This window comes from Bos grunniens, chromosome 17, assembly GCF_055505025.1.
Source record: "Bos grunniens cultivar Pamir isolate PY7600 chromosome 17, Bosgru_T2T1.0, whole genome shotgun sequence".
NCBI lineage: Eukaryota > Metazoa > Chordata > Mammalia > Artiodactyla > Bovidae > Bos > Bos grunniens.
This window is the reverse complement of record NC_141181.1, coordinates 925,297-949,279: the sequence shown is the minus strand read 5'-3', so window position 1 is coordinate 949,279 and position 23,983 is coordinate 925,297. Positions and strand designations below refer to the sequence as shown.

Sequence of the window (23,983 nt, the reverse complement as noted above, 5' to 3'; positions counted from 1 at the left end):
AATAGAGTGGGAAAGACTAGAGATCTCTTCAAGAAAATTAGAGATACCAAGGGAACATTTCATGCAAAGATGGGTTCAATAAAGGACAGAAATGGTATGGACCTAACAGAAGCAGAAGATATTAAGAAGAGGTGGCAAGAATACACAGAAGAACTATACAATAAAGATCTTCATGACTCAGATGATCACAATGGTGTGATCACTCACCAAGAGACAGACATGCTGGAATGTGAAGTCAAGTGGGCCTTAGGAAGCATCACTATGAACAAAGCTAGTGGAGGTGATGGAATACCAGTTCAGCTATTTCAAATCCTGAAAGATGATGCTGTGAAAGTGCTGCACTCAATATGTCAGCAAATTTGAAAAACTCAGCAGTGGCCACAGGACTGGAAAAGGTCAGTTTTTATTCCAATCCCAAAGAAAGGCAATGCCAAAGAATGCTCAAACTACCTCACAATTGCACTCATCTCACATGCTGGTAGAGTAATGCTCAAAATTCTCCAAGCCAGGCTTCAGCAATACGGGAACTGTGAACTTTCACATGTTCAAGCTGGATTTAGAAAAGGCAAAGGAACCAGAATCAAATTGCCAACATCCACTGGATCATCAAAAAAGCAAGAGAGTTCCAGAAAAACATCTATTTCTGCTTTATTGACTATGCCAAAGCCGCATGGATCACAATAAACTGTGGAAAATTCTGTGGGAATACCAGACTATCTGACGTGCCTCTTGAGAAACCTGTATGCAGGTCAGGAAGCAACAGTTAGAACTGGACATGGAACAACAGACTGGTTCCAAATAGGAAAATGGGTACATTAAGGCTGTATACTGTCACCCTGCTTATTTAACTTATATGAAGAGTACATCATGAGAAACACTGGGCTGGATGAAGCACAGGCTGGAACTAAGATTTCTGGGAGAAATAACAATAACCTCAGATATGCAGATGATGCCACCCTTATGGCAGAAAGTGAAGAAGAAGAAGTAAAGAGCTTCTTGATGAAAGTGAAAGAAGACAGTGAAAAAGTTGGCTTAAAGATCAACATTCAGAAAACAAAGATCATGGCATCGGGTCCCATCACTTCATGGGAAATAGAGAAACAGCAGCTGACTTTATTTACTTATTTATTTAGCTCCAAAATCATGCAGATGGTGATTGCAGCCATGAAATTAAAAGATGCTTGCTCCTTGTAAAGAAAGTTATGACCAACCTAGACAGCATATTAAAAAACAGAGACATTACTTTGCCAACAAATGTCCATCTAGTCAAGGCTATGGTTTTTTCAGTAGTCAAGTATGGATGTGATGGTTGGACTATAAAGAAAGCTGAGTGCTAAAGAACTGATGCTTTTGAACTGTGGTGTTGGAGAAGACTCTTGAGAGTCCCTTGGACTGCAAGGAGATCCAACCAGTCCATCCTAAAGCAAATCAGTCCTGGGTGTTCATTGGAAGGACTGATGCTGAAGCTGAAACTCCAATACTTTGGCCACCTGATGAGAAGAGCTGACTCATTTGAAAAGACCCTGTTGCTGGAAAAGATTGACAGCAGGAGGAGAAGGGGACAACAGAGGATGAGATGGTTGGATGGCATCGCCGACTCAATGGACATGAGTTTGGGTAGCCCTCGGGAGTTGGTGATGGACAGGGAGGCCTGGCATGCTGCAGTCCCTATCGTCTCAAAGAGTCAGACACAACTGAGCGACTGAACTGAAATGAACTGAATCACCTATTTTTCCATTTGTTATAAAACTAGTCAATGATTAGATTTTAGGCCCAGGTGTTCAATTATTTATCACCACCATATTCCACTGTCGTGAAATAATTTCAACACAGAACTTCTGGAAGCCTTCACTAATATTCCACCAGCCTTTGATTCCCTAATCTGGAGTGTCCTTTGAGGCAAGCTGGTGTGAGTTCACTGCAAATACCAATCTTACTGCTTCCATACATTCTGTACAATAATAGTGATGTCACACCAGGATGGGTCACAGGGATCTGTCGACAGATCAAACTTTCATTTCAAGTGGCATAAAACAGGACTGTATCATCTGATCCCTCTTATTTTCAGCTGATTCTTACATAAACTGATACAGGTTTTAGATTAATTAATGCAAGTGCCACCATAAATATGACAATCATTCTACTCTTTCTGATGGCACACATTTGGGTTTTGTTTTATAGTGCAATTTTTCTCAAGAACTAAGATAGGACTTCCTTTGTAGTTTAGTGGTTAAGAATCCACCAGCCAATCCAGGGAACATAGGTTCAACCCCTGGTCCAGGAAGATTCCACATGCCATAACCATGCACCACAGCAACTGAGCCTGGGCACCACAACTACTGACCTTGCACACTCTAGAACCCATGCTCTGCAACCAGAGAAGACACCACAATAAGAAGTTTGCACACCACAACTGAGAGTAGCTCCAAGTCACTGCAACTAGAATAAGTTCATGTGCAGCAATGAAGGTTCAGCACAGTCAAAAATAAATAAATTAGAATAAGAACTTAAATAGCAGCTGAACATTTTCTTTTAATTGTTGATGGGGTAATAATTTTACTGACATCAACTGTAGGGAATCCTAGAGCATAGCTCCAAGAAGCCTTTTCTGAACTGGCAGCACTGGGTTAAGGACCCTTCTGTGTACTGCCATTGCTCTTTATTTTAGCATTTATCATCCTCTCTTGTAGTTAGGTATTGATATCTGAACTTAAGATGAAACACACTCTCCCCAGAGCCTTATAGGGTGCCTAGGACACCCCACTCCAGTACTCTTGCCTGGAAAATTCCATGGACGGAGGAGCCTGGTAGGCTGCAGTCCATGGGGCCGCTAAGAGTCAGACACGACTGAGCGACTTCACTTTCACTTTTCACTTTCATGCATTGGAGAAGGAAATGGCAACCCACTCCAGTGTTCTTGCCTGGAGAATCCCAGGGACGGCGGAGCCTGGTGGGCTGCCGTCTATGGGGTCGCACAAAGTCAGACACGACTGAAGCGACTTAGCAGCAGCAGCAGCAGGACACAAAAGTAGCTTAATAAATTTTTGCTGTAAAAATTAATAAATAAAATGAAAAGCATTGAATTAAGGAAGGATTCTTTGCTATCTAAGCAAAGAACACACCAAATAGCCCCATCTTACTTACTCAGGCTACAACTTTACTTTTAAATTTTGCTCTTAAAATATCCATCCAAATATAGCTCTCCTCAAACAACATTCTACAAGGGTGCCCACTCAAGTTTTTTCAGAATCAACATAGCTAATTATCTTTAGCTTTGTTGTTGAAAATATCTTTTTGTGTTAACATGCACTTTTATGTTAATTCCACTGACATAAAAATCCTGTATAATGGATGTTTTTTAATAACTGTCATCACTGTATCTCTTCCATGATAATACCTTTTGGTAAGGTATATGGATACTTGTGGAAGGCAATGGCAACCCACTCCAGTACTCTTCCTGGAAAATCCCGTGGGCAGAGAAGCCTGGTAGGCTGTCTCTATGTCCCCATGCAGTCCATGGGGTCGCCAAGAGTCAGACACGACTGAGCAACTTCACTCTCGCTTTTCACTTTCATCCATTGGAGAAGGAAATGGCAACCCACTCCAGCATTCTTGCCTGGAGAATCCCAGGGATGGGGGAGCTTGGTGGGCTGCCATCCATGGGGTCACACAGAGTCAGACACCACTGAAGTGACTTAGCAGCAGCAGCATGGATACTTGACAAGTGTAAAAGAATTCTTAAGCTGATTTCACATTTTTAATGTATTGGGTTCACGTGTATATATTTCTATGTACCTGTGGGTGTGAGCTAAGTCACTTCAGTGGTGTCCTATTCTTTGCAACCCTATGGACTGTAGCCCACCAGGTTCCTCTGTCCTTGGAATTTCCCAAGCAAGAACACTGGAGTGGGTTGCCATTCCCTTCTCCAGAGGATCTTCCTGACCCAGGGATCAAACTTGGTGTCTCTTATGTCTCCTGCATTGGCAAGCAGGTTCTTTACCACTAATACCACCTGGGAAGCCCGTTTATATGTACATGTATGTGCAAATAGCTACTTATCTATATAATAGCATTTGTTTATATCAAATTAGTTTAAAAATCAGTCTATACTACCTGCCAGTATATGAAACTAACATTACTCTTCCTGACTTTGGATGTAAATGGCCACATACAGAATGGAAAGTGAAACTGTCAAGGCACTGCAAGCAAAGAACAGAGTCCTTAGGTCTTTCCCAACAGTACTGCCCCTGGTGTCAGTCTCTACCTAGTACATAGGGGTGGAGCTACAGGGAACTGGCCTGGATCAAGTCTGAACAGGTAGGTATTTCATTCTGACACATGGTGAGATTCTACAAATTTCTGTACAGTGACTCTCTGCTAAAGATCTAAATTTATGTCATGAGAGGCAATACAGCATGGTGATTCTGGAACTAGACAGCCTGGATTCTGGCAGAATAACTTCAGGCAAGTTGTTTAACTTCTCTGTGCTTCTGATTTCTTATTTTTAATTCATGGATGATAATGGTGGTGGAATAAAATAAGACGATGTTGCTGATGATATAACGTTCCTTATGGAGTTGTGACAATTAAATTAATCAATTACTACATGTAAGGCATTTAGGATAATGCCAGGGAAAGAGTTAATGCCCAGTAAATGTAACTTACCCATCATTGCCATTACCTCATCTCCAGTTGAGTCTGGGCTGTGACAAGTGAGGCATAAGGAGACTTTCACTCCTAGGTGCTGATCCTACACCTGCATAACCCTGGGAGTGAATGGCTCATTAAATTTTTCATCCTGGGTGCTTCATTTACTTCATTCTAGATTTGGTCCTACCTGGAATGTCTGACAAATCCAAAGTGATCAGGGTAGAGGAGTATCCTAGGATTGCCCTTAATTAATGCAATATGAAAGAAAAGAGGGTGTCACCCTACCTTTCCATAACTCCAGTTTAATCAGTTCTCAGCAAATATTCATGAACTAAAAAACCAATTACAAATGAAAGACTATTTGAATCACGACTGATGCATTTTTCCAAATGTAGCATTCTCACTTTGGGTCAGGTGGATTCATATAGTCTGGGATCCTCTTAGGAGACTATTGTTCACCAAGTTACTATTGTGCACTTAGACCTCCTATTTTATGCTGGAGACTGGGTTTACCTGCTGAATGTAGCTAATGAGGGAGTTTTTGTTATCCTCCCAGTAGTTCTTCAAAGTCTCTTCAGGTGGAAACTTTTCACAGCTAAGCTCCACAGTAATCTCAAAGCAGTTGCTGCTGAGGTAATTGAAATCTTGCATTCCTGCCAAAACACCAAATGAAAAGTTAAATTATGCATGTGGTGACTAGAACCCACACCGACTGTTCTGCTGACAGCTAGGTAAATACTGTACCAATCCATGCATCTTGAGGAGACTGTGGGAAATTGCAAGTGAAATCACCTACTGTATGAGAAGGAACAACATACTTGGGGGATAGTTACCACTTCACAAGCACAAGCAGTCATTTAGTGTAATGCATTGCTGTTGTATAGTCCTAAAGCAAGTATCAGCCACATTCCACAGTGCTGGAATCAACTTCAAAGACAACAGGAGAGTGCAATCATCAAAAAGGTGAAGCAGGAATTTTCTACTGTCTTCCCTCCCCCCAAAAATACAAATCTTAACAATTACCCATGAATAGAATGTGTTTGTGGAAGTTCAGGAATCTAATGGAAAAGTTAAAGCACACTATTGGAGAAAAAAATTCAAGACTGGACACGTTGAAGTGAGGAAGAGGAACAGTTTCACTTTACCTGTATCACCTCCTTCCCTAAGGTGGGGTAGCTTAGTGCCAAAGAAACCTAATTAGTAATATGAAAACATATAAAAACATACAATACATTGGTAAAGGTAAGTATATAGTTAGATTCAGAATATTCTAGTACTGTAATATGAAAGTGTATTATTCACTTTACTATAAAGTTTTTTAAATATTAAAAATAAGTATAGCTACAATAATCTGTTCATAGATACACAAAATGGAAAGATGTAAATTGTGGCATCAAAACATAAAATGTGGGGTAAAGTTTTGCTTGCAATCAAAGTTAAGTTGTTGACAGCCTAAAATGGACTATTACACTATATGATGTTTTATGTAAGCCACATGGTAACCATAAAGCAAAAACCTATTCAAAAACAGTAAAGATAAAAGAATCAAAGCATACCATTGTAGAAAATCATCAATTCATAAAGAAAGACAGCAAGAGAAGAAGAAAGGAACAAGGTAACTTCAAAACAGAAGACAACAATACAGCAAGGCCTTACCTATCAATAATTATTTTAAATGTAAACAGATTAAATTCTTTAATCAAAAGGCATAGAGTAGCTGAATAGATTAAAAAAAAAACAAGACCCAACTATGTGGTGCCTACAAGAAACTCACTTCAGGTTTAAGAACACACATAAGCTCAAAGTGAAGGGATGACAAAAGATATTCAGTGCTTATGAAAACCAAAAGAGAGAAGAGGTAGCAGTACTTTTCTCAGACAAAATACAGTTTAAGCCAAAAACTGTAATAAGAGACAAATATCATTATATTTTGATAAAGGGGTCAATTCATCAAAGGATGATACAACTATCAAAAATACACAAACACTCAACATTGGAGTATTTAAATATATTAAGCAAATACTAATAGGTCTGAAAAGAGGAATGACCACAGTACTATAACAGTAGGGGACTTCAGTATCCCACTTCCAATAATGGATAACTAGACCATCCATACAGTCTCAGCAAGGGAACACTGGCCTTGAACTATACTTTATATTATATGAACCTAATAGCCATACAGAACAAGCCATCCAACATGGAACATTCTCTAGGATAGATCATATCATAGGTTACAAAAAAAATCTCAGCAGACTAGGGTAGGCTGAAATCATGCCAACTATTTTTTCCAACCACAATGGTACAGAACTAGAAATCATAACAAGAGAAAAACTAGAAAATTCACAAACATGTAGAAAAGTAAACAACACACACTTGAACAAGTCAAAGGGAAACCAAAATATCTTGAACAAATGAAAATAGTAACACAACCTACCAAAACTTATGAGATGTAGCAAAAGCAATCCTAAGAAAGAAAATTATTATGATAAATGCTTACATTTAAAACAAAAAAGAAATATGTAAAATAAATTATTTAATCTTACACTTTAAGAAAACTAGAAAATGAACAAATCAAGCACAAAATTGCAGAAGGATGGGAATAACAAGGATCAAAGCAGAAATAAATGAAATAGAGGCAGGGAAAAGATAAGAAAAGATAAATAAATAAATATAAATAAAATAAAATAAAGATAAATAAAAATAAAAAATATAAATAAAAGAAAAGATAAATCTAAGGGCTTTTTTAAAATTTTCTCTTATGTTTTATTTATTTATTTTAATTGGAGAATAATTGCTTTACAATATTGTGATTTTTTTACCATACATTAACATGAATCAGCCATGGGTACACATGACTGGTTTTTGAAAAAGATAAAATAGACAAAGCTGTAGTTAGACTTACCAAGAATAAAAGAAAGGGGAGACATTTCAACTAATACCATAGAAATGCAAAGGATCATAAAAGACTGTGAACAATTATAAGCCAACACCTGGACAACCTAGAAGAAATGGATACATTCCCAGAAACATACAACTTATGAAACAGAAAATCAAAACAAATCAATTACTAATAGGGAAATTGAATCAGTAATCAAAAACTTTGCAAAAAGGAAAGCCCAGAATCAGGTTTCACTGATGAATTCTACCAAACATTTAAAGAAGAATTAACATCAATCCTCATCAAAATCTTCCAAAAAAACTGAAGAGAAGGGAACACTCTCAAACTTTTTTTTACAAGTCCAGCATAATGCTGATTTCAAAGCCAGATAAAGATACTACAGAAAAAGAAATTACAGGCTAATTATCATGATGAATAAAGATGCAAAAATTCTCAACAAAAAATTAGCAAACTGAATTCAACAGCACATAAAAAACATCATACACCATGATTGAGTGAAATTTATCCCTAGGATGCAAGGATGGTTCAACAAAGACAAATCAACAAATATAATATACTGCATTAATAGAATGAAAGATAAAAATTAAGTGATCATCTCAAAATATGAAGAAAAATCACCTGAAAAAATTCAGCATGTTTTAATGATAAAAACTCTCAACAGGTTGGGTAGAAAAGGAACATACTTTAACATAATAAAGTCCATATATGACAATTCCACAACTAACATACTCAATGTCGAAAGATTTAAAGCTTCTCCTTTAAGATCAAGAACAAGACAAGGAAGTCTACTCTCACCATTCCTATTCAATATAGTTTTAGAAGTCCTAGCCAGAGAAATGAGGCAAGAATAATAAATAAAAGACACACATGTTAGAAAGGAAGAAGTAAAATTATCTCTGTCTGTAATGATATGACTTTATATAAAGAAAACACTAGAGACTACCAAGCACATACACACACACACAAAACTATTCGGACTAATAAAATAATTCATTAAAGTTTCAGGATACCAAATCAACGTACAAAGATCAGTTACATTTCTATCTGCTAACAAAAACTATCCAACAAACATATTAAGAAATCAATCTCACAATAGCAACAAAAACAATAAAATACTTAGGAACAAATTTAACCAAGGAGATGAAAGAGCTGAACAAAGAAAACTATAAGACAGTGATAAAAAAAAAAGAAAGAAAGAAATGAAAGAAGGTACAATGATAATGGAAAGATATCCCATGTTCATAAATTTAATACTGTTAAAATATCCATAGCACTCAAAACTGTCTATAGATTGAATACAATCCCTATCAAAATCTCAATGACGTTTTTGACAAAGCTAGCAGAAAAATATCCTAAAATGCATATAGAATCACAAAAGACACTGAGTAGCCAAAACAATCTTGAAAAAAAAGAACAAAGAAAAAATAAGAACTTCTTTATTTCAAGTGAAAAGTGAAAGTGTTAGTCACTCAGTCATGTCCAACTGTGCAACCCCATGGACTGTAGCCAACCAGATTCCTCTGTCCATGGAATTCTCCAGGCAAGAATACTGGAATGGGTAGCCATTTCCTACTCCAGGGGATCTTCTCAACCCAGTGATTGAACCCAGGCTACCTGCATTGCAAGCCATACTACCAAACTAAAATAATCAAAAGTTTGGTATCAGCATAAAAACAGACACATATCACTGAACAAAATCAAGAATGAGCCCAGAAATAAACCCTGATATATACAGCCAACTAAGGAGAGTAGTCCTGGGTGTTCTTTGGAAGGAATGATGCTAAAGCTGAAACTCCAGTACTTTGGCCATCTCATGCGAAGAGTTGACTCATTGGAAAAGACTGATGTTGGGAGGGATTGGGGGCAGGAGGAGAAGGGGAAGACAGAGGATGAGATGGCTGGATGGCATCACTGACTCGATGGACGTGAGTCTCAGTGAACTCCGGGAGTTGGTGATGGACAGGGAGGCCTGGTGTGCTGCAATTTATGGGGTTGCAAAGAGTCGGACACAACTGAGCAACTGAACTGAAATGAACTGAATATTTGATAACAGAACCAAGAATGCTCAATGGAAATAAGATAGTCTCTTTAATAAAACGTCTTGAGAAAACTTGATACATACCTGTAAAAGCAACAAATGGGACTTTTATCTTACACTAACACAAAAATTAATTTAAAATGGGTTAAAGGATTAAATTCAAGACTTTGAACTATAAAGTTCCTAGAAGGAAACAGAGAAAAAACTCCCAACATTGGTCTTAACTAAATTTGTGGGGTATGACACTAAAAGTATTAGATTAGTGCAAAAGTGTTTGTGGTTTTGCATTGTTGAATTTTGTCATTTGATACTGGAATGCATTCTTAAATAAATGTGGTTATGTTATACAACATTTTACTGCGCAATGTCTAGCTTTATGTTTTTTGCTAATGCCATTACTTGCTGTTTATTTTATATTTATTTTAGACTATAGAAATGATGTTAGACAAAAAGCAAATTTGAGTGATCTTCTGATTTGAGTTCAAAATGGGTCATAAAGCAGTGGAGACAACTTGCAATAACAATGCATTTAGCACAGGAACTGCTAGTTCAGTTCAGTTCAGTCACTCAGTCGTGACCGACTCTTTATGACCCCATGAATCGCAGCACGCCAGGCCTCCCTGTCCATCACCATCTCCCAGAGTTCACACAAACTCATGTCCATCGAGTCGGTGTTGCCATCCAGCCATCTCATCCTTTGTTGTCCCCTTTTCCTCCTGCCCCCAATCCCTCACAGCATCAGAGTCTTTTCCAATGAGTCAACCCTTCTCATGAGGTGGCCAAAGTACTGGAGTTTCAGCTTTAGCATCATTCCTTCCAAAGAAATCCCAGGGCTGATCTCCTTCAGAATGGACTGGTTGGATCTCCTTGCAGTCCAAGGGACTCTCAAGAGTCTTCTCCAACACCACAGTTCAAAAGCATCAATTCTTCGGCGCTCAGCTTTCTTCACAATGAACATACAATGCAGCAGTAGTTCAAGAGGTTTGACAATGGAGACAAGACCCTTGAAGATGAGGAGCACAGTGGCTGGCCTTTGGAAGTTGACAATGACCAACTGATAAGATCATCAACACTGACCCTCTTACAACTACATGAGAAGTTGATGAAGACTCAACATCAATCATTCTACAGTCATGAGGCATTTGAAGCAAATTGAAAAGGTGAAAAAGTTAAATAAGTAAGCTGATTGAAAATTTTAAAAAATCATTTTATAAGTGTCATCTTCTCTTATTCTACGTAACAACAATGAATCATTTCTCAATCAGATTGTGATGTGCAACAAAAAGTGGATTGTACACAACAATAACTGACAATAGCCAGCTCAGTGGTTGGACCAAGAAGAAGCTCCAAAGCACTTCCTAAAGTTAAACTTGCATCAAAAAAAGATCATGGTCACTGTTTAGTGGTCTTTTGCCATCTGATCCACCACAGCTTTCTGAATCTTGGCAAAACCATTATATCGGAGAAGTATGCTCAGCAAATTAATGAGATGCACTGAAAACTGCAATGCCTGCATCTCGCATTGGTCAATGGAAAGGGCCCAATACTTCTATATGACAACACCCAACCACACATCACACAACAAATGCTTCAAAAGTTGAATGAATTGGGTTATGAAGTTTGGCCTCGTCCACCATATTCATCTGACTTCTTGCCAACCATCTACCACTTCTTCAAGCATCTTGAGAGAGTTAAGCAGGTTGATAGGCAGTCCAGGGCCCTTTAAGGAGAAGGTGAATATTCTCACTCATGCTTTCCTTAAGCCTTGTGCAACAATGCATCTTGCCCAAAAGAACTGGCTTTTCTTTAGATCTGGAGCTAATGAATATACAGCAGCCATACATTTTACTCTAGGAAAATGCTTTTCTTAGACCCCATTATGCTTTTCTTGGGCTCTATGTTAATGATTATAATTGTAACAAATCTTGTCTGGGAAACTGTTTCTCAGTAACAATATATCTCATTCATAAATATATTGCCAGGAACTTATTCCTTCTGGCTAAGCTTGTACTGAAGTTATCTCAGGATGCATGCCTTGGGAGAGGGTCTGGTAGAACTTTTACAGCCTTGAGGTATTCTTTTTATCTATTCTCAGCATCCAGTTGAAAAGTATATAATGCTCTGCTTCAACTAGTGAGTTGGGTACTCTTTCTACCACTTTCTGATGTCAGAAGCTTCTATGTCAGAAGCTTTCTCTGTCCTATCAGTTATATAAAATGTTGCTGCACAAAGCTCTGAGTGACTGGACTGCGTTGGTTCCAGAGTTAAATCTTCTCCTTCGGAGACCACAAACTTGGCACCAAACACCATAAGCTATCAATCTCAATAACGTTTTACAAAGAAAATGCTTCCACAACCAGCAAGAGGCAGAAAAGGCTTTCCTAGAGTTTGCTGAATCCCAAAGCATGGATTTTTATGTTTTAAGAATAAACAAACTTATTTCTTGTTGGCAAAAATGTGTTGATTGTAATGGTTCCTATTTTGACTAATAAACATGTATTTGAGCCTAATTATAATAATTTAAAATTCACAGTCTGAAACCATTTTGTTTGCACCAACTTAATACACATAACAAAAGCAAAAATTGATAAGTGAGACTGCATCAAACTGAAAGCTTCTGCACAGCAAAAGATACAGTCAACAAAATGAAAAGGCAATTTAAGGAATGAGAGAAAGTATTTCCAAATCATATATTGGATAAGGAGCTAATATTGAAAATATGTAAGGAATTCATACAACTCAAGATAAATCTCAAAAAAAAAAAAAAAAACTTGATTAAATAATGGGCAAAAGATCTGAATAGACATTTTTCCAAAGAAGACACACAGATGGCCTACAGGCACATGAAAAGATGTTCAACATCATTAGTCATCAGAGAAATGCAAATGAAAACCACAAGAGATATCATCTCACACTTGTCAGAATGGCTATCTTCAAAAAGAACACAAATAACATCAGTGGACAAGAATGCAGAGAAGAACCCTCCAACACTGTTGTAGGAAATGCAAATTGGTACAGACACTACAGAAAACAGTATGAAGCTTTCTGAACAAACTAAGAATAGAAATACCATATAGCCTGACATACATTCAAAAAGAGACAAAAATACTAATTCAAAAATATACATACACCCCAACATTCAAGCAGCATTATTTACACTTGACAGGATATGAAAGCAACCTAAGTGTCCATCAACAGATGAGTGGATAAAGATGTGGTATATATACACAATGGAACACTACTCAGCTATAAAAAAGAATGAAAATTTGTCATTTGCAACAACATGGATGGACTTGGAGGGTATTATGCCTAGTGAAATAAGTCATACAGAGAAAGATAAATACTGTATGTCCCTTATACATGGGATCTAAAAAATAAAGCAGTGAATACAATAACAAGAAAAAAAAAAAAAACAGATTCACAGATATAGAAAACTAACCAGTGGTTACCAGTGGAGACAGCAAGGAGGGGAGGGGAAAGATTGGGGAAGGAGATTCATTTCAGTTCAGTCACTCAGTCATGTCTGACTCTTTGGGACCCCATTAATCATAGCATGCCAGGCCTGCCTGTCCATCACCAACTCCCAGAGTTCACTCAAACTCACGTCCATCAAGTCGGTGATGCCATCCAGCCATCTCATCCTTTGTTGTTCCCTTTTTCTCCTGCCCCCAATCTTTCCCAGCATCAGAGTCTTTCCCAATGAGTCAACTCTTCACATGAGGTGGCCAAAGTACTGGAGTTTCAGGATTAGCATCATTCCTTCCAAAGAACACCCAAGACTGATCTCCTTTAGAATGGACTGGTTGGATCTCCTTGCAGTCCAAGGGATTTTCAAGAGTCTTCTCCACCACCAAAGTCCAAAAGCATCCGTTCTTCAGCGCTCAGCTTTCTTCATAGTCCAACTCTCACATCCATACATGACCACTGGAAAAACCATAGCCTTGACTAGACGGACCTTTGTTGGCAAAGTAATGTCTCTGCTTTTGAATATGCTATCTAGGTTGGTCATAACTTTCCTTACAAGGAGTAAACGTCTTTTAATTTCATGGCTCCAATCACCATCTGCAGTGATTTTGGAGCCCCAAAAAATAAAGCCTGACACTGTTTCCCCATCTATTTCCCATGAAGTGATGGGACCAGATGCTATGATCTTCGTTTTCTGAATGTTGAGCTTTAAGCCAACTTTTTCACTTTCCTCTTTCACTTTCATCAAGAGGCTTTTTAGTTGCTCTTCACTTTCTGCCATAAGGGTGGTGTCATCTGCATATCTGAGGTTATTAATATTTCTCCTGGCAATCTTGATTCCAGCTTGTGCTTCTACCAGCCCAGTGTTTCTCATGATGTACTCTGCATAGAAGTTAAATAAGCAGGGTGACAATATACAGCCTTGACATACTCCTTTTCCTATTTGGAACCAGTCTGTTGTTCCATGTCCAGTTCTAACTGTTGCTTCCTGACCTGCATATAGGTTTCTCAAGAGGCAGGTCAAGCGGTCTGGTATTCCCATCTCTTCCAAAATTTTCCACAGTTTATTGTGATCCACACAGTCAAAAGCTTTGGCATAGTCGATAAAGCAGAAATAGATGTTTTTCTGGAACTCTCTTGCTTTTTCCATGATCCAGCGGATGTGGGCAATTTGAGCTCTGGTTCCTCTGCCTTTTCTAAAACCAGCTTGAACATCTGGAAGTTCACGGTTCATGTATTGCTGAAGCCTGGCTTGGAGAACTTTGAGCATTATTTTTCTAGCATGTGAGATGAGTGCAATTGTGTGGTAGTTTGAGGATTCTTTGGCATTGCCTTTCTTTGGGATTGGAATAAAAACTGACCTTTTCCAGTCCTATGGCTACTGCTGAGTTTTCCAAATTTGCTGGCATATTGAGTGCAGCAGAGGTACAAATTATTACATATAAAATAAATAAGCTACAAGGATATATTATATAGCATAGGTAAGACAGCCAATATTTTATATGGCGACCCACTCCAATATCCCTGACTGAAAAAATCATATGGATAGAGGAGCCTGGCGGGCTACAGTCCATGGTGTCACACATAGTCAGATATGACCGAGCAACTGAGCACAAAGAAATTGAGTACAGCCTTTAAAAATTCTGAATCACTATGTTGTACACCTGTAACTTACAAAGTATTGTACATCAACTATCTCAATTTTAAATAAAACAAGATAAACATATGTAATAAAGAAAAATATCTGAAAGAATATATTTATCAAGGCATAATTCAACCAAACAAAGAAAAAAAAAAAGCATATTAAACAAAACAAGTCCTATAATTAGCCAGTACTGCTACTGTCCTAATTCTCTTTTCACTATTCTTTTAGGTGGGCCACAGAAAATTGTTCTTAGGCAGAGGAAAAAAATGGTATCTTTACATTTCACTCTTTATCCTTGTTAGAGGTGATACTACACAACTGTGAGTGATCCAGGTAGCCAGAAAAATGAGAGCTCTTCAAAGTTCATACTCGAACAGAGAGCCATAAGAGCTGCCTTGATGTCTAGAACTGCTTCCTCCAGCTGTGCTGAGGTGGGTTTTTCCATGTCCAGACTCAATAAAATGTGTAGAGCTTCCTGAACTGATAATAGAACTTACTGCAGCAATGAATACAAAATAAACATCCCATATGAAGTGGAACTTATTAAATAAAAACAAAAGGTATGTGAACCAAGATATGCTAAAGGCCAAAGCCAGCCCTCTAAAATACACATTTACATATGTCAAAGCATGACTAACATATAATCATGATGGTATCTTGTTCCCTAAGGCCAGAATTTGAAAACTAGGGTAATTAACAGTGTTCAATTTGTATTTTCCCAGTGGATATCTTCAGTTCCTTTCCTACATCTCTTCTACATCTCAAACTCATGTCCATTGAGTCGGTAATGCCATCCAACCATCTCATCCTCTCTTGTCCCTTTCTCCTCCTGGCTTCAATCTTTCCCAGCATCAGGGTCTTTTCCAATGAGTCGGTTCTTCTCATCACGTGGCCAAAGTATTGGAGTTTCAGCTTCAGCATCAATCCTTCTAATAAGTGTTCAAGATTGATTTCCTTTAGGGTTGACTGGTTGAATCTCCTTGCAATCCAAGAGACTCTCAAGAGTCTTCTCCCACACCACAGTTCAAAAGCTAAATATAAATGGTAATTATTTTTTAAAAGTCACTACTCACATGAAGAGTGAAAGGGAAACTCACCTCCAGGCACGCTGTACCATGCAGCGCCATTGGTCGTTCCTTCTACAAAGCTGCTGTCATCATCATTCTTGCGACATGGGGGCCGATCTGGGTCCGACATTGGGGGGTTGAAGGATGAGTATGCCCGAGCTAAGCTTTGGAAGATGTCGTCATCTGGGCAGGAGCTGTATTCGTGAGCACTACCTGGAAAACAAAGCCACAACTCTAAAGAAACTGACACAAACCAACTAGTACTGCATGTTTTCTGGAGATTGATTTAGTGTTGATCTCCTGGTGATACATTTTTAGCTACATCACTATGGGAAAGGAGTGAAGGCTTAAGTACTCAACAATTACACTTAGTTTTCTTTCAGGTTTTATAAGGTCCACTGCTGATACTGCAAAGTAGAAATTGAGGAGAATGTACATTCTTCTAATGAATTGAAAGCTTCACAAGAAAAGAGATAAGCACATAGTAAATTGGACTTGGGAAGACAGTAAGGAGATTTCCATTGTTAAAATTTTTAATTTATAAATTGCACCTGTACAAATCCAATAGGCACTGTGAACCACTGTCACACATATTCTTCAGTATCTGAATTTACAGTTTTTAAAAACCTCCTACTACTGAAATAAATAATATCTATTTTGGTACACAGTATTCTTATTCTGTATTATCAAATATGCCAGTCCTTTAAATTTCCAAGCTATTGACGAACCATAAAGTCTAAATTTCAAAAGTTTCCTGTGTTGGTGCTTTCAAATTGTGGTGCTGGAGAAGACTCTTGAGCGTTCCTTGGACAGCAAGAAGGTCAACCCAGTCAATCCTGAAGGAAATCAACACTAAACATTCATTGGAAACACTGATGCTGAAGCTGAAGCTCCAATACTTTGGCAACCTGATGTGAAGAGCTGACTCACTAGAATAGATTCTGATGCTAAGAAAGACTGAGGGCAGGAGGAATAGGGGATGACAGAGGATGAGATGGTTGGATGGTATCACCAACTCAATGGATATGAATTTGAGCAAACTCCGGGAGACAGTGAAGGACAGGGAAGCCTGGCATGCTGCAGTCCACAGGGTCACAAAGACTCAGACATGACTTAGAGGCTGAACAACAACAATATCCTGTATTATAAAGACCTAACTCTTCAAAGTCTCCTGAAAATTGATTCAAAGAGGGTAATTTCTTGGAACAACAAAAATTAAGCGGAGAATATCTATCTGGCTAAAGTTTGCTGTGTCTGAAGATTAGCTAAAACTAGTTAAAGAAAATCAAAGCATCACTTCTTCTCCCTGACACCACCAAGAAACAGTTCCAAATGTAGAAGTGTGAATGCATAATAAGACACATGCAGAGATATTCATGGGCCCCTGATGGAGTTCTAAAAGTTTGCCTTCAGTTTTAAGCTGTCTTGTACATAAAGCTACATAGATCCATTATTCCTCCATTTATCGGAATCCAAGAGTTACCCAAGTTCACAACTTTTGTTTTTCCCCTTTCTCTTACCTAAGTAATTATGTTTCTCTTCATTTAAATTTTTTTTTAAAAAATTACAGTCTTTTGTTGCCAGATATATACCAATGCCACATGAAACAGGGGATATTCCAGTTCAACAGATGTATTTCTATAGGCAAAATCACTGAACAACCAGTTCCTTAAAAGAATATTACAGAAATCATTCAATAAACCCTTGTAAAGTAATTGTAAACCTTGAATGAATTATAGAAACAGGAAGAACACCTACCACTCCTCGTCTCATCATATGGATAATTGGCCACAAGGTCTCCTCCGTGAAGATTGGCAGAGAGCACAAAAGGAATATCCATAATCCAATGAATGACAGCCTTCGTCTCAGGAGCAAGCTATATTAAAGATTAGAGGTTAAAAGGATTCTAAATGTGGCAGTCGTTGGTGGGGTCACTTGACAGAAAAGACATATAAAAGGTAAGAACAATGACAACTGAAATCTTGTCATATTCCAAGCACTCTGTGATTGTTTTCATAGAAAAAAGAAAAGAGGAGCATTCCTCATCTCTATCTTTCTCAGACTTATAATAAAAAATATTTCTATTTCCTTAAAAGTTCTATTTAAAAGCTGCCAGTTTTATTTCTTTGTAACTTGAAAAACAGCATACAAATCATTTACAAATTTGGGTACATCTCCATCTGAACTTGTTAATAATAATGATAAGACAAGGAGAAAAGAAAATAGCTGAGCCAAACAAGGTTCTTCTTTAGGGTGGTTCAACTCAAGAAAGGTGGTAGATTTTCTTTCTGAGTTTTGTATACTATTTCTCCAATTCCCTTCAACAACCTCAACATTTTTCCTATAAAAAAATTAAATTGGGTCTTTTTCAGATTTCACCACCAAATAATGTACTTTGGGATGATCATCTCAAATTTATTTTTTTCTTTTTTTTTTTAATATAAATTTAAGACAACAGCAATTTAGGAATTCATGTGGTCTTTTGAAAGATTCACAGCCCCTCTTACCTTGGAAGCAAAACAAAGGAGGAAAGAAATCTACACCAAAGAATTAATCTGAGCCAAAAGCTTGACACTTTTATGTGATGTGTTTTTAATAGCAACTAGGAAGACTCTCAAACTCCCAATTACCTTTTTTATTTGATTCCCACCCCGCCCCCGCCCCCCCACTGGAAATATGGTTCACATTGTTCTTAGGGACAGAATATCTAAAAACCACTGGATTATATACTTCACATGGGTGAGTTCTATGTTATGTAAATCATATGTTAATAAACCTGCTTTTTAAAAAGAGAAAAAGAAAAAATAATACAGTCCTGAGTACACAAAATAGTATGTGACTACTAGATTTTTGCCTACTGTTAGTTCCTATACAGAGACTATTTCTTACATATACTGTATACAATGTTCATGTTACTAAATGTTCAAAAACAAACAAACTCCACAATTTGATCAGTTAAACTTAATTTCTCTTTGACTATTAATAGAGTCTTTTAGGCTGACTAAATGCTGAACTATCCTCAGTACTGTAATCACATATTTAACTAATCCATAGAGGTGGCTTTGGAGCACCCCTAAATGGGGCTGGTTAAGCCAGTCCTTAACAGAATCTAAAGCCAAATATAACCTATTTTTTAAACTTTCATTGAGAGACTATAACTATAGTTCAAATGTTATGCTCTATAATTATATAGCTTGGCTCTTAAAATATATCAAAGCCATGTTTATTCTATATTCTTCACAACTCTAGCCACTAAAAGCAAGTATTTAATATAATTATTTGATGTAATCATTGTTTGGATGCAATCCAAGCCAAGGCCCATATACTGAGCCTAGACAATGGTGGACATAACCAGACTGAAGACCTCGAGGGCAGATGAGAAATGATTCAGCAGGAGGAACTCCAGGGAACAGAAGGGACCCTGTGCTCAGAGAGGTTCAGAAGAGCAAAGAGAGCATCTGGAGGACTTGGTAAAAATGTATGTTCCTTTCCATAACTCAACCCCATTGCATATACACCCCAGACTTCCTGATTCAACATTCACAGGAATCTGAATTTTTTAACTGACATATAGTTGATGTACAATATTACATGAGTTTCAGGTATACAGCATAGTGATTTTCAATTTTTAAAGGTTATATTCCATTTATAGTTATTATAAAATACTGGCTATATTCCCTGTGCTGTACAATATATCCGTGTGGCTTATTTATTTTATTCATAGTAGTTTGACCCTCGTAATCCCCTACCCCTATCTATCTCTTCCCCTTCCCCCTCCCCCTCCACACTGGTAACCACTAGTTCTCTATATCTGTGAGTCTGCTCCTTTTTCTTATAGTCACTAGTCTGTTTTATATTTTAGATTTCACAAATAGGTGATACCATACAGTATTTATCTATCTATGCCTGATTTAGTCCACTTAATACCATCCATATCCATCCATGTTGTTGTAAATGGCAACATTTTACTCTTTTTTATGGTTGAGTAGTTTTCCATTATGTGTGTATGTGTGTGTGTGCTTCTTTATCTAGTATCTGTTGCTGCCATATCTTGCCTACTGTAAATAAAGAATCTGCCTTTTTAATCCTTCATTCCTACAACTCTATAGTTTTAAAACCACTCTAATGATACAGCATCTACCACTCTAATGATACAGCATCTTCCCTCATAGCTCAGTTGGCAAAGAATCCGCCTGCAATGCAGGAGATCTGGATTCGACCCCTGGGTTGGGACAATCCCCTGGGGAAAGGAAAGTCTACCCGCTCCAATATTCTGGCCTGGAGAATTCCATGGGCTGTATAGTCCATGGGGTCACAAAGAGTGAGACCTGACTAAGCAACTTTCACCTTCTAATGATACAGAGAAGAGACTGATGGTTGCCAGAAGCAAATTAAAAACTTTGGATTATAAAATAAATCCTAGACATGTAATGTGTAGCATGGATAATATAGTTAATAATACTGTATTGTATACTTGAAAGTTGCTAAGAGAAAATATCTTAAAAGTTCTCATTACAAACAAGAAAAAAAAAACTGTAACTATGTATGGTGATAAATGTTAACTAGATTGTTATACAATCATCTCACAATATATACAAATATCAAATCAATATGTTGTATGCTTCAAATTAAATAATGTTATAAATTAATTATATCTATAGGTATGTATCTGTATCCATACCTATCTATATCTATAGATATATATAAACACAGAACCTACATACCTACATTTGAGCTATTTCAAATCCTAAAAGATGATGCTGTGAAAGTGCTGCACTCAGTATGCCAGCAAATTGGAAAAACTCAGCAGTGGCCACAGGACTGGAAAAGGTCAGCTTTCAGTCCAATCCTTAAGAAAGGCAATGCCAAAGAATGCTTAAACTACCACACAATTGCACTCATCTCACATGCTAGTAAAGTAATGCTCAAAATTTTCTAAGCCAGGTTTCAACAGTATGTGAACCAAACCATGAACTTCCAGATGTTCAAGCTCATTTTAGAAAACGCAGAGGAACCAGAGATCAAACTGCCAACATCTGCTGGATCATCAAAAAAGCAAGAGAGTTCCAGAAAAACATTTACTTCTGCTTTATTGATTATGTCAAAGCCTTTGACTGTCTGGATCACAATAAACTGTGGAAAATTCTGAAAGAGATGGGAATACCAGACCACCTGACCTGCCTCCTGAGAAATCTGTATGCAGTTCAGGAAGGAACAGTTAGAACTGGACATGGAACAACAGACTGGTTCCAAATTGGGAAAGGAGTACCTCAGAGCTGTATATCATCATCCCGCTTATTTAACTTATATACATCATGAGAAATGCTGGGCTGGAGGAAGAACAAGCTGGAATCAAGATTTCTGGGAGAAATATCAATAACCTCAGATATGCAGATGACACCACCGTTATGGCAGAAAGTGAAGAACTAAAGAGCCTCTTCATGAAAGTGAAAGAGGAGAATGAAAAAGTTGGCTTAAAGCTCAACATTCAGAAAACGAAGATCATGGCATGCAGTCCCATCACTTCATGGCAAATAGATGGGGAGACAGTGGAAACAGTGAGAGACTTCATTTTTTTGGGCTCCAAAATCACTGCAGATGGTGACCGAAGCCATGAAATTAAAAGACGTTTACTCCTTGTAAGGAAAGTTATGACCAACCTAGATAGCATATTCAAAAGCAGAGACATGACTTTGCCAACAAAGATCTGTCTAGTCAAGGCTATGGTTTTTCCATTGGTCATGTATGGATGTGAGAGTTGGACCGTAAAGAAAGCTGAGCACTGAAGAACTGATGCTTTTGAACTGTGGTGCTGGAGAAGACTCCTGACAGTCCTTGGACTGCAAGGAGACCCAACCAGTCTATCCTAAAGGAAATCAGTCCTGAATGTTCACTGGAAGGACTGATGTTGAAGCTGAAACTCCAATACTTTGGCCACCTGATGGGAAGATCTGATTTATTTGAAAAGACCCTGATGCTGGGAAAGATTGACGGCAGGAGGAGAAGGGGACGACAGAGGATGAAATGGTTGGATGGCATCACTGACCCAATGGACATGAGTTTGAGTAAACTCCAGGAGATGGTGATGTACAGGGAGACCTGGCGTGCTTCATGCCATGGCATTGCAAAGAGTTGGACATAACTGAGAGACTGAACTGAACTGGACATACCTACAAAGCATTAAAAGGCTAAGAGTGAAGTGAGAAAGGGGTGATGTGTAATAACATTAATGAAATGCCTACTATGTATCTTGTACTGGGCCATATCAAAACACTGTCTAAGCCTAATTGACAAAGATGGAAAAAGGAGATAAGGCAGACATGGGCAATATCATCCATGATTTAAGCCGATTTACTGAAGATTTAGTAAAATATAAACAAATCTTGCTTCTGTTCCTGAAAAGAGTTCAAAACTTAATTTTTATATGTTTCTCTTTTTATTACCTTTATAATACCCAGGAAAGGTATTGGCAAAGAGACTTTTTAAAATAAAAGCTCTAATTTTTTTTAAGTTTCATGAACATGCATCTTTTTAAAGTATTTCTTAAACTAGATATATGAAAATATCTAATATAAAGCTTACAGAAATATTATATAGGTTCCATTGGGGAAAAGGATGGCAGTGCTGGCTGAAAATGACAGCATTTTCACTAAAACTGTTAATCTAATATCCTGTCAACATGAGTTTATTTCATGATTGTTCTATGATTGGTAACAAGAATTCTTTTTCTCGTTGCTTAGTGTCTTTTTTTATACAATAGTATAAGATGTTTATCAGTTTTCATAAGCAATAGACAAAAAGTAAAAGATAATTACAATTGCAAGCCATAATAGTAACATGATTAACTTAACAATGTAAAATAATTACATACAATTTTGGGGTCAAGTAGAGTGATGTGGTAAGTGGAAGTGCACACATGCACATGTTTTCATCCACCTAGTCAATCTATGTTTTTTGGCTGGTGCATTTAACCCATTTACATTTAAAGTAATTATTAATATACATGATACTGTTGCCATTTTATTAATTGTTTGGGGTTTATTTTCTGTAGGTCTTTTCCTTCTCTTGTGTTTCCTGCCCAGAGAAGTTCCTTTAGCATTTGTTTTCAAGTTGGTCTGGTGGTGCCTCATTCTCTTAACCTTTGCTTGTCTGGAAAGTTTTTGATTTCTCTATCAACTCTGAAGGAGAGTTTTGCTGGGTAGAGTATTCTTGGTTGTAGGTTCTTCCCTTTCATCAGTTTAAATGTATCATGCCATTTCCTCTGGCTTGTAGAGTTTCTGTTGAGAAATCAGCCTGATGTGAGTTCCTTTACGTTATTTGTTGTTTTTCCCTTGTTGCTTTCAATATGTTATCTTTGTCTTTAATTTTTGTTAATTTGATCACTATGTGCTTTGATGTGTTCCTCCATGGGTTTATCCTACCCGGGACTCTCTGTGTTTCCTGGACTTGGTTGACTAGTTCCTTCCCTATGGTAGGGAAGTTTTCAGTTATTATGTCTTCAAATATATTCTCAGGACCTTTCTCTCTCTCTTCTCCTTTTGGGACTTCTGTAATGCAAACATTGCTGCATTTAATATTGTCCCATAGGTCTCTCAGGCTGTCTTCATTTCTTTTCATTCTTTTTTCTATATTCTGTTCTGTGGCAGTGATTTCCACCATTTTGTCCCCAAGGTCATTTATCTTTCTGCCTCAATTATTCTGTTATTGCTTCCTTCACATCTTCTCCATTGTTTTCCCAAGATCCTAGACCATCTTCATTATTCATTACTCTGAATTGTTTCTCTGGAAGGTTGCCTGTCCCCACTTCAGTTAGTTATTTTTCTGGGGTTTTATCTTCTCCCTTCATCTGGGACATAACTTTCTGCTTTTTCATCATGATTCAGTTCAGTTCAGTTAAGTTCAGTCACTCAGTCATGTCCAGCTATTTGTGACCCTGTGAATTGCAGCACACCAGGCCTTCCTGTCCATCACCAACTCCCGGAGTTCACTCACACTCACGTCTATCGAGTTGGTGATGCCATCCAGCCATCTCATCCTCTGTCATCCCCTTTTCCTCCTGCCCCCAATCCCTCCCAGCATCAGAGTCTTTTCCAATGAGTCAGCTCTTCGCATGAGGTGGCCTAAGTACTGGAGTTTCAGCTTTAGCATCATTCCTTCCAAAGAATACCCATGACTGATCTCCTTTAGAATGGACTGGTTGGATCTCCTTGAAGTCCAAG

The 23,983-nt window shown here is 37.7% G+C and overlaps 1 protein-coding gene across 2 annotated transcripts in view; it reads right to left on the bottom strand.

The window, feature by feature from the left end:
• The window catches only part of CPE (carboxypeptidase E), a 152,312-nt gene that overhangs the window by 21,422 nt on the left and 106,907 nt on the right, over positions 1–23,983 (bottom strand). For both annotated transcript variants that reach the window (XM_086346183.1, XM_086346184.1), the window contains exons 4-6: positions 17,523–17,640; positions 15,795–15,977; positions 5,164–5,303 (exon numbers count right to left, since the gene is read on the bottom strand). In XM_086346183.1, the coding sequence (XP_086202309.1) occupies positions 5,164–5,303; positions 15,795–15,977; positions 17,523–17,640 (441 nt within the window). The remainder of the gene's footprint in view (positions 1–5,163; positions 5,304–15,794; positions 15,978–17,522; positions 17,641–23,983) is intronic.